General features: G+C 37.8%; 1 protein-coding gene and 1 long non-coding RNA gene across 2 annotated transcripts in view; one reads left to right on the top strand and one right to left on the bottom strand.

Annotated features, from left to right (window-relative positions):
* LOC149088629 (uncharacterized) overlaps nucleotides 1-13,700 on the bottom strand; it is a 32,939-nt gene extending 19,239 nt beyond the window's left edge. The window contains exons 1-2 of the long non-coding RNA XR_016194912.1: nucleotides 13,576-13,700; nucleotides 3,785-3,922 (exon numbers count right to left, since the gene is read on the bottom strand). This is a non-coding gene — a long non-coding RNA (uncharacterized LOC149088629). The remainder of the gene's footprint in view (nucleotides 1-3,784; nucleotides 3,923-13,575) is intronic.
* A 1,362-nt stretch (nucleotides 13,701-15,062) lies between these two features.
* The window catches only part of LOC149088628 (uncharacterized), a 103,382-nt gene continuing 100,811 nt past the window's right edge, over nucleotides 15,063-17,633 (top strand). Inside the window, exon 1 of the mRNA XM_089248280.1 lies at nucleotides 15,063-15,273. Within this exon, the coding sequence (XP_089104406.1) occupies nucleotides 15,205-15,273 (69 nt within the window). The 5' untranslated portion in view covers nucleotides 15,063-15,204. The remainder of the gene's footprint in view (nucleotides 15,274-17,633) is intronic.

Below are 17,633 nucleotides of genomic sequence, written 5' to 3'. Positions count from 1 at the left end.
TTTTCTTTTGTATCGATGCATTTAGCCGTTTCGTAGAAAATTTAGCATCTCTACGAATTATGGCGTGATTTGACGTCAACGGGGATCAACAAATGTGCGTGTTTGTTTATTGGTTAATGGTTTCGTGAATGCATGGAAATAGAGTTGCATATTTTTTCATACGAATCATGAAAAATCAATTTTAAACTTGGTAAAAAAAAACTATTTCCAACTAAAATACTTCAAAACCGAGAAGCTGGTTGGTTGGAATACAGAATACATGCGGCACTGTGGAAAACTTTTAATATCAAGTTTTCACGCCAATATTAACCATGTAAATATTCCACCAATCCTTAACCATGTTGATGCGACACTGAATTATTTGCCGTAGTCAACTGGTTCACCTTTGTGTTCCCGCTGAAGTAAGGGAGCTACTGGTTAATGACAGCAGGGCAAAGACGGGAGCTACGGGCGCGAGAAGTTTGAGAACCACTGTGGTAGGGTTTTCTGGAAAAACAGTATATATATATATAGCGATATAATTGGTGTGTTGGGCGAGAACATCGTACAGAAGATCCCAGATCTATCTCTGGAGCAGCTAGTCTGGGACTATAATTGACAAATAATTTAGGTGGGGCCACAAACTGTTATCGAGGTTTAGTTGATAAATATCCAGACCCTGATTTCTCCATGGGCAAATGGGACATTTGAACACCACCCTGTAAATTTGAACAATACGCTTTCACTCACTAACCAAAGGTCTTTGTTAAAGGATGATGTCACTCAGAGGCGCCGAGATGAAGAAAACATTAGAGGGGGGCTAAAAGTTGCTGGTCGTCCCGTATATACGGTACTCAAGCACGTACACAGGAGAGGAAAGGTGCATTGCATTGTGTTTTTTCCGGAAATATTGTGGGGAAGGCTCAGCCCCCTTACAAAAATTTATTGGGGGGGGGGCTCAAATGGCCTCAGCTCCTAGGTTCCGGCGCCTATGATGTCACTCTCCGCTATCCATTCGAAGGTCTTCAACAGCTGGCTAATGAGAAGAATTCAGGAAAGAAAGAAAATTCAAATGCTGTTGCGGGTAATCGAACGCACGTCCTCTCACATATGCCCCTTAAATGAATTTTTTTAAACACGAATTGAATATTTCTGTACAACTATTTTGAAACGGCGGGCCGGATAGAACCTCTGAGTGGGCTATAATTTGTCTATCATTACTATAGGTCATATAGCGCTGACTTGCTGGAATTTTGCGGTTAGCCCGAACTCCACGGGCAATTGCAACAATGCTTCCCGTGAAAACATTTACTATGAATTGTGCAATTTTAGATGGTGACACAGCCTTTTATCGTCAAAGCCCGGGTTTAATCCCCGTGACAGCATAGTGGCCACCAGAAGTACAATAAATTCGCAGTGTTGAAATTGATTTGTGGCGGTTTTGTTCAGCTTTGTGGTGCAAAATGCGATCCGGCTTTCTGATCGTGGGAATGACAGGAAATTTTATACATTAATCAACATATTTAATGTCCTGATTTCTAGTGAAAGAGATATGGTAGACCAGAGGTCTCCAACTTTTTTGTAGTTGCGAGCACTGCCTGTACCCATCATCAAAAGAAGAGCACGCTTACTTCAAGTTTGACGTGCGTATACCTGAAATTAGGATGATTTTAATCCTTGAATGCAATTTGTACAAGGTGTTTAATTGGGACGGTGATCAAGAGTGCTTGTGAGCACGAAATCAGACACGAGCATCGAGCACTGTGGGTGTTCGCAAGCAACAGGGTGAAGATGCCTGCCGTAGACGTTGGTACTTCGTGAGTGTTACGTAAAAATATATTTTGGCATTTCTCATTTCTTTGAACTAGAGGTAATCAATCTTTTTCTACTCGTGAGCACCATTTGTGCCCATCATCCAAGGATAAGCACCCTGATAGCAAGTTTGGCATACTAATGCATGAAATCGGGGCGATTTCAGTCCTTGAATGCAATTTGTACGAAGGGCGTTTAGTTGGAAAGTTGATCAAGTTCTCACGAGTACGAAATCGGACACGAGCATCGAGCACTCTGGGTGCTTCAACCGTGGTGCTCGCGAGCAACAGGTTGAAGATGCTGCAGAAATTTCCCTATTTTTTTTTAATTTTTTTACACGCCCGCATCGGGCATGTGGTCGGAATAATACATGCCCGAGTGGAATTTTTACATGCTCCGGGAGTATCGGGCAACAAATTCATTCAGCCCCAGTGAGTGCTCATTTTGAGATTTAGGTAGAAGGCTCCGATTTTTCCGAATTAATTCTGGGGGGTGCTCGGTCTAGTGCTACAGATTACTGTTGGTGCTCGATCATTTGCAGCACCCCAGGCTCAGCCTCCACTGAACGGAAACTATCGATGAAACACAATTTACTGATATACGCCAGACATTCTAATGACTCGGAATAAACCTTTCCATAATGACACGAGTCCTCAATGGACCGATTAACCTCGTCTGCAAGTATCAAGACGAGTTTGTATCGATAAGGCTCACAACATCTCGGTTAGGGCCCCCCCCCCCCTGCATTTCTAGAAATTGCATTATTGCAAATTGATAAAAAAAAACTAGAAAAATGATGAGGGTTCTCTGAAAGAGATGACCGAAACACATTCGGTTGTGTGCCCGTGTTTGCATTGAAAAATTAAAAGCACACACACAACACATCAGCCATACATTCAAGAAAAAGTAAAAAGCAAACACACCATTAAGTGTAATTTTCAAGGGCGTGGCCGGGTTTACCGAAAGCAGCAGGTGGGATCATCGTGTGAAGATGTTACGCCGAGTGGCGAGGGTCTGGGAACATGGTGGCTCCTCGAAATTTACAGGGTTCTATGCATAAGAGGTATGTCGGAGGGATGGGGGGTACCCAGGGTACGGAAATCTCCCTGGACGAGACGTCAAGGACATTCCACAAATACGGAAATGTTTGTCGAAGGTGGAGAGAGAAAAGGAGTTCTTAAACAAATTTCTATCTGAATGCGTGTATGCACATGTATTACTGTGGACCAGAATTTCTCGATCGGGATTCCGTGGAACCTTAGGGTTCTCCCGGCTATCGCTGGTACCACGGGTGATACCAATAAAATAGCGATGTCAACAAGTTATAGTAATGAGTATGATTTCCCGGGTTCCGTAAAACATGCATAATTATTTCAAGGGATTAATAGAAAATGGTTATTATTTTGAGGGGTACTCTTATGAATATCAAATCTAGGGTTCCGTAGAATATGGATGTTATTTAAGGGATTCACACAAAGGCAAAATTTCTGAGAAACGCTTCTCTAAATTTCGTTCGAAGAGACGGAACAAGAATATTTCTCACTACTGTATACACATTTGATTGCGTTGATTTGATTCGATCAAATTCATGCCTCCCTCCCATGGGGAATCTAACAGGGGCAATCTACATCTGGAGTCGATGATGCATATAAATCTATAAATACATTTTTTGGCGTTTTTTACAGGATAAATTTACCACGATGGTCAGGTGTGATTTTAGTGGAGTAAATTAGGAGCCTATCCAAGAATTACGTCTGGACATTTTTAGCCTTTATTGACTCCATTCCCCCACTTTGTCAGCAAAGTTTCATCAGCTATGCCTCTTACCTCCTAACGCATATTCGGATCTAAGACGTAAGTGTGGGGGGGGGGGATCCTTAATTAGGATAATCTTGATTAACGGCTCACTCCGGCTCTGGCTCCGAGAGGCCTTGTTGAAATTTCTGGTTCATAACACACGGTAAATATTACGCTTTTCCAAAGATTTTCTTACCAATATACTGGACCTATATTGAACTCCTGTCATTTTCATTGTCGAAGTTAACATTAGTCTCTGATTGGAACTTGACAACCCTTGCTCGATATTTGACCTCTATGAATCATTCGTGATCTTCGGGAACATGGTTCCAACCTGTAAATTCAAATGAAAATTAGTTTTAAGAAATGTTTTATTGGACGTGAGTCACATATTCAAGAAACACTGTCGAAACTCAAATAACGTTATGACTGCAAAAATAAAACAACGGCAAAATTTTTATGGTAAAAACTCACAATATTGCTTCTGTGAAAAAAAACAAAATTTCATTGTTGAGCAACATTTACTTTTATGTTATAAAAACTAAATACCATTGCTATACATGCAGTCCGTCTCAAAAATTTAGATAATGCGCTTTTCTTAAAATAACAAGAAAAATACGGCGCACTTTTTAGTGGATAATACCTGAAGCATTTCTACATTTATAGAAAATACATTTCTACGAAAGAACGTCTAGAATATTTATAGTATCGAAAATACAAAAAAATGTCTGTCTCAGAAAAGTTCAGGGAAAATTCATATTTAGAAAAATTACAGGCTTTTTAATAGCTAATATACTTTTCATTTTTTTCCCCAACAACCTCTGATCTGATTAAGCGATGAGGTGTGTGATCTAATTAAATTCTGTAGGGTTTCAACATCAAAATTGCACCATTCTTCTTCGATAAAGCTTTTTAAGTCATCAACAGTCGAATAATGTATTGCATTTGTAAATACATTTATCGTAAGTATGCCCCATACGTTCCTAATAAGATTCAAGTCAGGGCTCATCGATGGCCAGTCTAAAACCGGTACATTTTCACGATTAAAGAGCTTTTTTGTGGCCGCAGATCTTTGAATAGATATAATCAAATAAAATGCCAAGGTCTTCCTTCTAATGCCATGGTCTTCCTAAATCTCCAATCAATAGCAAATTGTTCTCGAGGATCCCCTTTAAGCAGAGTTTTGGTGACCAATTTCAAAAGTTAAGAAAGCCTGAATATTAGAAGCAAATGCTGTCCATACCATTATCGAAGCACCACCTTGCTATCTGCTGGAAACATCCGTCTGGAACATGTGAGTTCCAATTTTTTTTTTGCACCACTAAAAATAGATACAAAGCTATTTGTCGCCATAAACCATATGATTTCGTGCCCATTTCCCGTCTCTCGTCTCTACCTCTCTTTGGTGCTTCCTTGCGACAGGCGATTTCCTAACCATTCTTAAATGGTGAATCAAATACAACAAGCTTCTCTGATCTGTATCAGTTGAAATTTTCACTCCTAGATCTTTCATAATTTCACGCAAGGTCATTTTTTGCATTGAAGTCAATCTTCTAACAGTTTTGTTTTCGTGTAAACTTGTATTGTGTTGTTGCCTACCACAACCAGGTTTTTGCCTTTTGGGAGACACGTTGGGTCAGTGCATGTCAGATACTCTTCATTTCTACCTGCTCAAAGCAACAGCAATGCCTTTGCCCGACTTTCTTTTTTTCTTTCAAATGAAATACTGAAAGGATTTCATCATACAAAATATGCGACGACTTCGGCAATTTTTTTTTTAATGAAAATCAATCCGGTAGCTTTCCACTTTTATACTATCACGTCTTTGATACGCCATATAGACACAATCTTCGGAATTTGCATATAATTGAAAAGTTGTTCTAAACTTCTGAGATATTTTTCAAAATTTTGAGTTTAAAAAATCCAAAACTGATTTTTCTCGACAATGACCGAAGTTTTGCATTCTGATCACAAGCAAAAAAAAAAAAAAAATCACCAAAATTTGAAAAGGTATCCATTTCGCAGTAGAAAAATTTATAGTGTCTAAACTTTTGAGACACGGACTGTGAAGTGCATTGAGAGCTCTCTCTGATCTTCGAAATGGTTTCTCTCTTAATACTGTATACATTTAATGTGATCACGTCGGAACTCAAGGTAGCCGATAACAATAACCGATTGATGACTAAATCGAAAAGAAATTCAAGAACGAATACGATGACTATAAAACTGGACAACTCGGTTTTTTTTTCCAACTTAACTGGTTGCAAAATGTTCAATAGCGCCATTTCCTTTTTTCAAATGGTTAGAACCATTACCACCTGGATTACACTATAAAAATTTGGTAAAAGATCTTTTATAGTGTAATTCCGGCCTAAAAGAAGATATTTTTGCTTTAAGTTAAAACCCTGTCTATATGTATTTATATTATTCAGCTATTACACGAGGAGTTTGAATAGAACTGTCTAAAGTATTTTACGTATTATGGTATTTTCTAATTGCAGAAGTACGAAGCTTTTCTCGCTTGTCAGGTAGACCTAGGGCATCCGTTTAATCTCAGAGGATGCCTGCCACAGATGATGGCGAAACTTCAGGAAGAAAATGTTTTAGACCATGGGCCTAATAGCCAGGAAACCACCTGTAAATCGATGGGAAATGTAGTTTCATGCTTACATGGATTATAGCGGCTACTGCTGCACTGCCAGAATAGGATTGTAAACCGAATATGGTTATAAAGTAGTCCCTTCTTTAAGGAAAGGACGGGGTTACATTTTCTGACTTCCTACTTAGTCTTACAGGTTGATAATGATGGGGAAGGGGGGGGGGTTGTCTGTAGATCTACTTAGTTTCAAGATGAGCAGAAAATAAAATTAACAACGCAAACCGATGTCCCGACAACTATAAATGGATTTTTTACTATACAGTAAAACTTCGATTAACCGTCACCGTCTGGACCAGGGAAGTGACAGATAACCGAGTAGACGGATAACAGAAATCTCTTAATATATATGCACAGTGACGTGATTTCGTTGCGAGCTTGGGACGAAAATGAAAAATCTTTAAAAGTGAATAATACATACATATTGTATTTAATTTTACAAAACGACCAATGTCAACTTCAATATAAGGTTAGCCCAGGAAAAGTGGCGACGTTGAAAATAGTGTCCTTTATGTTGTATCCCTTCGAAAATTCTTTGACAGTCATGGCATCATCAGATAAGAGCAAGCCTTCAATAAAAGCTTTTCTGTAACGTCGCTTCAAATTTTCAATTATGCCCTGGTCCACAGGCTGTATAAGTGGAGTTGTATTCGCTGGGAGGTAGAAGCATGTTATTTTGCCAACCCTCATCACTTTTTAGTTCACAAGAGGGGTGTGGCGGGACATTGTCCGTTAACAGAAGTGCTTCCGGCGGCAACTGCTTTTCGGCCATATGAGCTCTAAATTGAGGCACGAAAACTTTCTGAAACAATTCTGGAAAAAATTGTTTGGTCCATCCAAGCACTTTTTTGGGCACCAACATGCCCAACATCCTTTTTTGGATTTACCAACTACAAGCAGGGGCAATCTATGATTGCCGGTAACATTTGCGCACACCATAACAGTGATCTGATGTTTTTGGACCTTAAAATCTGAGTGATTTTTGCGCAATTTCTTCTAGACGAGGACGGAGAACAGAAACCGACAGTTAAGTATATCCATTTTGTACTACGCGAAAAATGTTGAACAGAAACACATTATCTATTGTAATATATAATTAAATTTATCTTTAATAAAACTTAGTTGAAACAAATTAACTTCATTTTGTTAAAATAAGATGTGCAAAAATCATAATATTGATAATAGTTCAGTATAAATTTAATCAATAACTAAATTGATAAATAACTAAAATTATATATGTTGTATAAATATGACACTAGATGGCGCAAGCAAACAAAAATTATAAATCGGATCGAAAAAAATGAAACTGAAAAAATTATTAAAATTTCTCTCTTCAATGAAATCCTAACACTTCAAAAGACGACGAATGAATATAATGAGGTTTTTTAAAGACGTGCAAACTAATTAAGAGAGGGGAATTTCATGAAAAAAAAGAAGTAAATTTCTGAATAAAACTTCATCTCATCATCTTGGTTTTCCTCGAGAATTTAAATAAATATCGGAATTAGACAACATTGAAAATTGAAAAAAAATGTTACAATGAGTCAAATAATTTCTAGATAATGGACTTGTGTGGGGTGTGTAACAATAAATAATATTTCCATTCAATCATCAAGGACGAGTTTCAATATCGATCAATTACCTTATTTTCGTGGCACTTCCGTGGCACAGTGCCACTGCATTTTGTTTGGGAAAATCTGGTTTGATAAATTGTGACAGAATATCAAGAAGGGCTGGCCTCAACATCATGTAGTAGGGGGTCCTGTAGGTTGAGTTGTTTGGTGGAGAACCTTGATTAGATTTTTCAAGGGTTTATAGTGTGTAAAAAGATAAAAATTATCCCTGGCCCCCGGACTAAAACCGAAACCTTGTAGTGGCCATGAAGAAGATGAAGTTATTATAAAAGAATATAAAACACCGTCTTTTTTTTTTTTTTTTAAATAGACCCGTACATTTTTAGGCAAAAGTATTTTTATTATTTTTGGTCCTCTGACAAACCTCGCCTCGTTTGAGATAACGGAAGTAAATTGCGGTTGCATCATTCCGGGGTTGTGGGCGGTTTCATCTGTCCCCTGAGCTTGAACAATTAACGAAAGTCGAAGTACCCACTCAGCCCACAGAACTTTTTTCCCGTATATTTTAACGTAAAAATTTTCCCTTTACTCGAAGTTTTCTTGAGTCGACGTTTTTGGGAATAACAGGCCTACAAATGGTACAAATATTCTACCATTACACTTCACCTCTGAAATATAGATGTCAGTTCTGAAAAATCAGACACAACACTACGCACCCAGACTGTTAGGTACACACACTTACACTTTCGGTACAACTCACTAGGTAGCAAATTATACTACCTAGTGAGACCTACGCAGTTTCGGGCTATCGAGCCCGAGTGCTGCTTGGTTTGAAAAAAAAAAATAGAATTCAGCAACAGAATTACTTATAAATAGACTTCATTGTTAATCGACGTATGTGTGTATTGTAATATATATGTGTTTTTACAAATTGTTGTGCGACTCCGAAACCCATTACTCAAAAACTTATTTAAACGCTGCACATTACAATGATGTTGAAAAAAAAAAACTCAATTAAAAAGCTCATAATAGTTGTTTTCCTTTTCTAAATTAATAAAAAAAAAAAATCATCAATCAAATGTTTCGAGTTTTGTTCAAGAGATGGCGCTGTAATTCAAAATCGTTAAAATTTTCGGCTAATTCGGTATTTCTCGTAGCTATGAATCACCGATAATGATCATTTTCAAAGAAATTTCGGGAAAAATAAATTAGGGGCCAAACAAGCAAAAATTTTTTTATAAATTTCCGCAACACATTCAGTCGTGTAGATCACGTTTTCTCTGTGGTGACTTGACGGGTGGGGCAACGTGTGTTCCGTGCCCCGAACAGGAACACTCAAATTATTTAATGAGCTATAATTGATAAATTAGGGTTGGCGACCACTAAAATAGTTGGTTGTTACTGGGTCCCTAAATTCATTATATCGCCCTGCTTATTTGAGTCTCTATGACACTAAGGCAGCTTGGTTTTGGTTTCACTCTATTTGTGTGTGTGTGTGTGTGTATATATATATATATATATATATAGCCCATAAGTTTGCCATAAGTATTTGAAATAAATTTATCAACTTATATATTTTCTTTGCAAAACTTTAAAACTGTGTTATGTCTAAATTGATGAGTTCAGGAGATCGAGGGAAAGAGCCGTCCTTGGGGGTGTACGACAGGTGCAGTCGCACCGGGCCCGCACTCAGGGTGATGGAAATGAAAAACAGGTATAAATTAAATTTTTTTTAGTAAGTATATATAAAACGGGGACCCAAAATTATTGAATGTTTTCATCAAATCTTAAATTATTTCTTTGATTTAGATCTGGAATTATTTCTTTCTTTAATTTTAGAATTATTTCTTTTTCACCAATACTCAATTTTCATAGAGATGCTGTTACATATTTTCATCAATTCGAAATTTTCATTATGTAAAAATATATGAATTTTTGAATGACGGATTCTCGGTGTCCCCTCCGAAACTATTGAGACGTCCCTGTTCCCGTAATTATTCCCGAACCGGGCCCTGCCCGGAAACTGAAATCTTCGGGGTCTTCCATGGACGTATAAACGGCTAGGTGCATGGGGGTTGGGCATTGCCATTCCCCCCAGCGTCAATGGCGGAGCTAACCGATATAATGTATATTCATATACAGTCTATCCCGCTTATAACGTTCCCGCTTAGTACGACTAATTTTCGTGAATTTAACTTTTTTCCTATATTGGTAATGTTAAGTTTTCCCGGATACAACGTTTAAATTTTTTTCTATTCCCGCTTACAACGTTTGGAAAATTCACAACGGGCTTTTTACTCCCTTTAAATCCTCGTACTTTTTCCACCTTTTTATCATGTAAAGAAACGATAATGGTGATTATGTGTGCTAGCGTTAAACATTTACTTTTCTTGCTGTTTCACTTTATCCAACAATAGAGTGCAGAGCGTAATTGCCCTTACCACTGTTCAAATACACAAGGTTGATCGAAGTTACATCTATCTCTGAATAGGGGATAAGAACTTTAGAAAAAGTTCTCAGAAGAGGCTACTTTTTTCGCCCGTGCGGTCTTATTCAAATTTGCCTCATTAGATTGATTCCACCAAATTAATCATCTCATAGTGGTGTTATAGACGACTGTATATACAGGGTGATCAGCGAATAAGCCCTTATTTCAAAATTAAATATCTCTACAACAAAGATCAATAGAATTATGCGGTAAACGGTACGTTTATTAGCAAAACTGTAAGAATGTTGTACAGAAATTTCGAAAATTTAGTTTTTTTTTAATTTTTTAAAATTTAAAAAAAAACAAAACAAAACTGGAGATTTTGGGGTTCCGAAAATCCTCATTTGTGTGAAGAGAAACCACTGCATTCATCTAAAGTTACACGCATGGGCTGCGGTATGCGCCAGAGGCATTTAAAAAGCGGTTTTTCAGATACGAAAAAATCGGATTTCCCAACACTGCACTTCTTTTAATTTAATTCCAATACCATGCCATAACATCCAATACCATGCGTTCGTGACCTTTGAAATTTTGGAAAATGGAGCAGTGAAAGCGTTAAATTTTGCCGAACACAGTTAAATATCTCAGAGCAAGTTGGTAACAAAAACTCTAACCACAGTCACCATCAATTGCAACGTTTGCAGAAGCAATTAAAGGACTGGAAACTTTTCAATATTTTGTCTAACGGCTAGAAAATTTGCCATGTAATCTTATCCAGTTTTCACGGAAACGGTTATAGTTTGACTGTGATGACAAATAATTACTCCCATATTAAATCTCTATGCCCCGTAATGTTTGTTAATAAATTAAAAAGGAATAAAAAAAAGCTATGGTCAGGTGTAAAACTATGCCATAACTCTTATAGACGTTTCCCGCTTAAAACGTCTTTTTGCTTGTAGTTTTTTGAAAAACGTTATAAGCGGGATCGACTGTACATGAATCGACATCAGCATCATTGCACATCCCCTCCCCTTAAGCCTTTCAAGTGTGGTGGGCGAGTGGTCATAATGACGGACTCGCATCGCGAGGATCCGGGTTCAAACCCCACCGTCGCTGAAGTTGGTTTTCTGCGGTTCCCAACTTCGAAGTGCGAATGCGAGCCAATCTCCCCGTTAAAAAGTCTCCCCGCAGAAAGCAACGGGCCTCTACAACGGTATAATTATTCATTCATTACACTTCAATCACTATGAGTTGAGAAAAAACGTATAGTTTAAAATAATTGATGGCAGATGGCAGCACTACACATAACAAACATTACGCAGAAACAAACTTCACGGAAGGTTCGCTATACGTACACGCACATTCCCACATGTACCAATTCGTAAGACGTTCCGCAGAGGAATATGGACGAGGTGCATGTCTGGTTTAGTAGTAGCCGCCTTTCAAGTCTATCTCCACCTATGTGGTCTCTCTTTGAACTTCGGTAGAAATTTCTCTTGGCGTTAAAAAAAGTGAATGGAATGGGAAACAAAAAAACTAAATTTCTAAGAAAGAATTGAAAAAATACAAGGGGCATGGAATGAATTAATTTGGCGCCTTTGTTCAAATCGAGAACCCGGTCCGACACCTCGGATAAAGATTGGTGAAAAAAAAGGAAATAATTTCAGAATTATTATTAAATTCAGAATATTGAATGAAAATACAGAATAATTTCAGAGTTGTGAAAAATCAAGTTCAAAATTTAAAAAAAAACCCCATAATTAATATAAATTAGCATTAAGCATAAAATTTGGATTTGAACAGAGAAAACGAGAAACCCAAATCTCGAAATTATTAAACTCTCTGAATTATTGATATTTCAGAAATTGAGAGTGATTAAAAGAATAACTGAAAAAGCAACATCATCATAAAAACAAAGAAATGAAGAAGAAAATAATTTCAAATCGAGAATTATTTAGAATTCCAAATAAACTGAGGGAAGTATTTTAGAATACAGGAAAGCAAAAACAGGAAATTTATGAAAAAAGAAATTGTGAAATTATGAAAAAAAAAAACCACTGATATTTATGAAAATTGAAAAAATTCTGCTTTTTAAAAAAAAAATTCAAAATGAATAGTGTTTTAGATTCACGAAGAAGAATTTCAGAGTTAATGAAAGAAAGTATTTCAGATTTTTCGTAAGAGAAAATATTTCAGAATCAATGAAAGAAAATACTTCAGAATTAATGAAATAAAAACTTCACAATTAATGGAAGGATATAAAGAACTAATAAGAGAAAAAATTCCACAATTAATGAAAAAAATTCAGAAAAAATAAAATATTTGGGAATCAATGAGAGAAAAAAATCAGAATCAATGAAAGAAAAAAAATCAGAATCAGTGAGAGAAAAAAATTTGAGAATCAGTGAGAAAAAAAAATTTGAGAATCAGTGAGAAAGAATTTTAAAGGATTAATGAGAGAAAAATATTCAGAATTAATGAGAGAAAAATATTCAGAATTAATGAGATAAAAAAATATTCAGAATTAATGAGAGAAAAATATTCAGAATAAATGAGAGAAAATATTCAGAATTAATGAGAGAAATATTTTCAGAATTAATGAAGGAAAAAGTTGAGAATCAGTAAAACAAGTTGAGAATCAGTAAAACAAGTTGAGAATCAATGAATGGAAAAATTTGAAAATAAATGAAAGAAAAATTCGAAAATAAATGAAGGAAAAATTTGAGAATAAATGAAAGAAAAATTTGAAAATAAATGAAAGAAAAATTTTCAAAATAAATGAAAGAAAAATTTTCAAAATAAATGAAAGAAAAATTTTCAAAATAAATTAAAGCAGAAAGTTCAGAATCAATGAAAGAAAATTTCTGTCATAATTAATGAGACAAAAAACTTTCTGAATCAATCAACGAAAATATTTGTAAAACATTGAAAGAAAAAAATTTTCAGGCTCAACGGAGAAAAAAAAAACACATTTAAAGTAAATGAAACAAAAAAAATCCCGAATTTATAGAAGATAAAAAATTTTGGAACTCACAGGGAAGAAAAATTTTATGAAAATGATCTCTCTCCAGAATTGATGAAAGAAGAAAATTTCAGAATTGTTTGAAATGCAGTGCGCACATACCCGAATGCGGAAATGGAACCTAGTCCCAGCTCATCCTTGATCATAATACATAACAACAACAAGAACAACAAAAAACCATCCAAAATCATTTCTCCACTTCCGCATCAGCGGGTGGGCGAAACTAGTAACGGTTACGCAAAGCGGTTATACACAGAACACACAGTGTTTCGCGCGACAGGAAAGGAAAAAAAAATAAAGAGTTTACCTCCACGTCCTTGAAGTTCTTTGATGAGAGAGAGGAAGGGAGCACCCCCATCATAATACGAAAGAGCACACGTCATACTCTCATAAGAGGACCGACCGGACCCTTTTCCATCCATTCCCTCTCAAAACACTGCTTCGAACGCACAGACGACACTTTTTTCCTTTATGCCCCATCATCATCATCCATCCATCCATTCCCACAGAAGCAGCAGCAGCAGCGCCACGATCTTTCTCACTCACCCTTGAAGAGCACACACACACACACACACACAACATCGACTGGGGTTGTCGTACATATAGTAAGTTCGGGAAGCTCCACGCAGTCTGGTCCGAGGAGAGAAGAAAAGATACTACTCCTCTCACACACACTCTCTCTCTCTCTCTCTCTCTCTCCTCACACACTCCACGCGCGCGGCGCTCTCTCTCTCTTTTTTCTCTCATCCGACTCTCTCCTTCTCCTCCGCCTCCCACCTCTTGGCACGGCGCCAACACGCGATCCGACCAATCAGCATCGGCAACGGGACGATCTACTACCGGCGTAGGGGGTGGAGAGCGTTAAGTTTCTCACACTATAAAGACTAGCGCTCCTCGTGCGTTCGGTAAAAAGTTCGGGAAGCTCCTCCGCGTAGGAGTTCAGTTGTTATTCCGGAGAAGTTGTTTTTTCCTTTCGGAACCGCGCTGAAACGGATTATATTATTATTATTATTATTATTACCACTTTATCATCACGGCTCCGTTTACCGATGTAGATTCCGACCCGGGTTGAAAATTCAAGAATGTTAGAGAGAAGAGAGATTCTGTGAACGAGTCCCGAGGAGAGTGAACAGTCCCGAATGAGCTTTTTGTATTTTTATATCCGGAGAACAACATTTTTGCTTGAGAGAGAGAGAGAGATGGTTGTTCCTAGACACCCATGCACAACACGCGCGCGCTCGTGTTGTAGTAGTGGTAGTAGTAGTAGTAATAACTGTGCCGACTAGTTGCGTTGCGTGTGTGCGCGATTTCCCTACACACCGATTTTTTTTTTCCTCTCTCTCTCTCCTTCGGTGCGGAGCGCGCGCCTCTCTCTCTCTCAGACCCTCAGTTCGGCAGTTGCCGTCAACGCGGCTGGACGTGTTTCAGTGATCCTCTCTCTCTCTCTCTCTCAAAGAAAAACAAAAAATTCCACACGGGGGGACGAGTCCTTTTTTTTTTGTTTTAATTTTCCTCCCCCTTTACCAACAATGTTGAACTTCCCGTGCCGTCTTCGTAGAAGTAGTAGTGCCGTCACGGGTGCCGCTCGTTCGTTTCCACCGTCGATGAAGAAGACGCATTTTGTTGTTGTTGTCGTCGTCGTCACCGTCAACCTGTTTTATACATGGTGTGGACTTTGAAGCAGTTCCTGGTATTTCACCAGTGGATGCACTGGAAAAGAAAAAGAAATTATCCTCCGCCGTCGACGTCTATATGTTTCTTGCTGTGATTTTATTTTGAAAACAGATCATTATATATATTCAAAAAAAAGAAATATATATTATATGTATATTCCGGTGTTTGTAGAGTGAGTGTTTCCGAAACGGTGGGTGCAACAAAAATAACGAGAGCAACAACAAAGAAAAGAAAACTTTGAGGGTCTCCGGTCTGTCTTGAAATGCTAAGATATTTAACTCACAAGTTGAGAAATCAGTCCATAACAGAATCAGATGCTTACAATGCAAAGGTGAGTACTGATTTTTGTTATCTTTTTCGTTGTTAGGATTTCGATAATTTTTTTTTCAAGTTATGCTTGGATTGAAATATATAAGTGGAGATGAAATGTATTGCCATTTATCCGGAATTGTCCATAAATCGAGCGTTTAAGCGAGAGGAGTTAGTTCCGTGAGTTACCGTTCTGGTACGGTACGACTGTGTTGTATAAATCTGGATTCGTTGTCTGATTTTTTTTTTTGCTCCGTTGCCGTGAGATTCGCAAGATTCCTGCGGTCGGTTGATTGATTGTAATCGGGATGCCAAGTGCCCTCTTAACACATGGGCCCATCCGGGAACGGCCCGGGGGGCTTCAAGAGAAGAAGGAGCAAAATCTAAAGAGTTTGGTTGAAATTTTCGAGAATTTTCCAGGTGGGGGGTGTCAGGAAAATCACTTGTCCCGGGGCCCATCCGAACTTGTATCAATGGTGGAAATATGCAGTATCGCTGATCCGGGAGTCGTGTCCGTAGTCCGAAGGCTTTTGAGGCTTTTTTATTATCGTCTTTTTTTTTTTGTTTGGACTTCGGTACTTTCTCCGTCAAATGATCGTCGTGGATTGAAATAATATTAAATTGGAGATGAAAGGTATTGTCACTGATCCGGGAATCGTGTCAGTGGTTTGAGTTTGAGCGTTTTAGTAAGAGACTGCTTTGTAGAAATTTAGATTCGTCGTCTGATTTCCGCTCCGTCCCCAGTGACTAAGGACGAATTATCACTATCACCGATCCCAGATTCGTGTGCGTAGATTTTCAAGAGTTTTAGTTCTCTCTTAAAACATAGTTACTTTGTCAAGTTATGTTTGGGTAGAAATGTGGCTGAGGTGGAAATGAAATGCATTTTTGCCACCTATCCAGGATTCGTGTCCGTAGTTAATATTTTCAGGTAGTAGGTCCGTAAATTACCTTTCAGGTGCGCCTGCTTTGTAGAAATTTCCATTCATCGAAAGATTTTTACTCCATCCCGTGAGAATGGCAAGATTTCTCCGGTGGGCTGATTGCGATCCCCCGGTCTTGCATCAAATGTGACTTGTAAAGGAAGAAATATGAACTATCACTGATCCGGGATTCATGTGCGTAGAGTTTTGAGGGGACAGATTGTACTTTTTTGTCGTCTCTTTTTTTAGAAAAACTTAGTTTTTTCGTTATGTTTGAATCGAAATGTGTCACCGATTATCAATTCGGGCCTATAGTCTGATTTCCGCGGTGGGTTGATTGTAATGACTCCGTCCTAACTTGCAACAGAGGAAGAAAAATGCACTATCGCTGATCCTTGATTTGTGCCCGTAGTTGAAGACTTAAGGGACTAGATTACACTTTTTTTTTATAATCTTCTTTTTCGTTTCGACTTCGATTCTTTCACCGTCAAATTATGTTTGGATCGAAATGAGATTAAATTGGAGATGAACGGTATGGTCACTTATCCGGGATTCGTGTCCGTAGTTTCAGCGTTCTGAGGAAGTAGATCCGTAAGCTATCGTTGTGGTACGACTGCTTTGTAGAAATTAGGATTCATAGTCTGATTTTCGCTCCGTTCCGTGAGCCCAAAAGATTTCTCCGGGAGTTGATCAAATGTGACGGGGAATTATTAATTACATATTATATTTATTGCACTTATCCGAAATTCGTGTCCGTGGTTAGAATTTTGTAGGAATAGATTTTTCTATTTTCATTATCTACTTTTTTCTGTTTGACTTCGATAGTTTCTTCGTTATGTGATTAAGTTAGCGATGAAATTACCGTTTTGGTACGAAATGCTTCATAGAAATTTTGAACAAGATTTCTCTGTGCGGTGGGTTTAGATATAATCCCCGTGAAAACCTACGTTGAATCTGACTAAAGAGGAAATATGTGCTGCAACAGATTCCAGATTCGTGTCCACAGTTAGAGAGATTTTGAGGGACTAGGTTTTTCTTTTTTAAGGCTTCGATAGTTTCTTCGTCGAATTATGTTCGGATAGAAAAAATGTATTGTCACCGAAATCCACGGGATTCGCTTACGTAGGTTGAGTGTTTTAAGAGGAGTTGGATCCGTAAGTTCTCACTGGTGTGACGGCTTTGTAGAAATTTGAATTTGTCGCCGTCCGTGAACTTGAAAGATTTCTACGTGGGTTGATTGCGATTAAACCCCGTCCTAACCTGCATTGAATGGGACTAAAGAGGGAATATGCTGTATAACCGATTCCGGATTCGTTTCCATGGGTAAAATTTGTTACCACGATTAGATTCTCACTACCGACTTACACAGTGTATTCCATTACCTTCTATCTTTTACGGACTTTCTTCGAGTTATGATTTGTTCGTGAAATTTGACCAACTTAGCAATGGAACGTATACG

Source organism: Pholcus phalangioides, unplaced genomic scaffold (genome assembly GCF_987345545.1).
Source record: "Pholcus phalangioides strain wild (caught in Gottingen) unplaced genomic scaffold, Ppha-v1.0 ptg000003l_1, whole genome shotgun sequence".
NCBI classification, from domain to species: Eukaryota; Metazoa; Arthropoda; class Arachnida; order Araneae; family Pholcidae; genus Pholcus; species Pholcus phalangioides.
The sequence above is the reverse complement of the archived record's forward strand: the minus strand, read 5'-3'. Positions and strand labels throughout refer to the sequence as shown.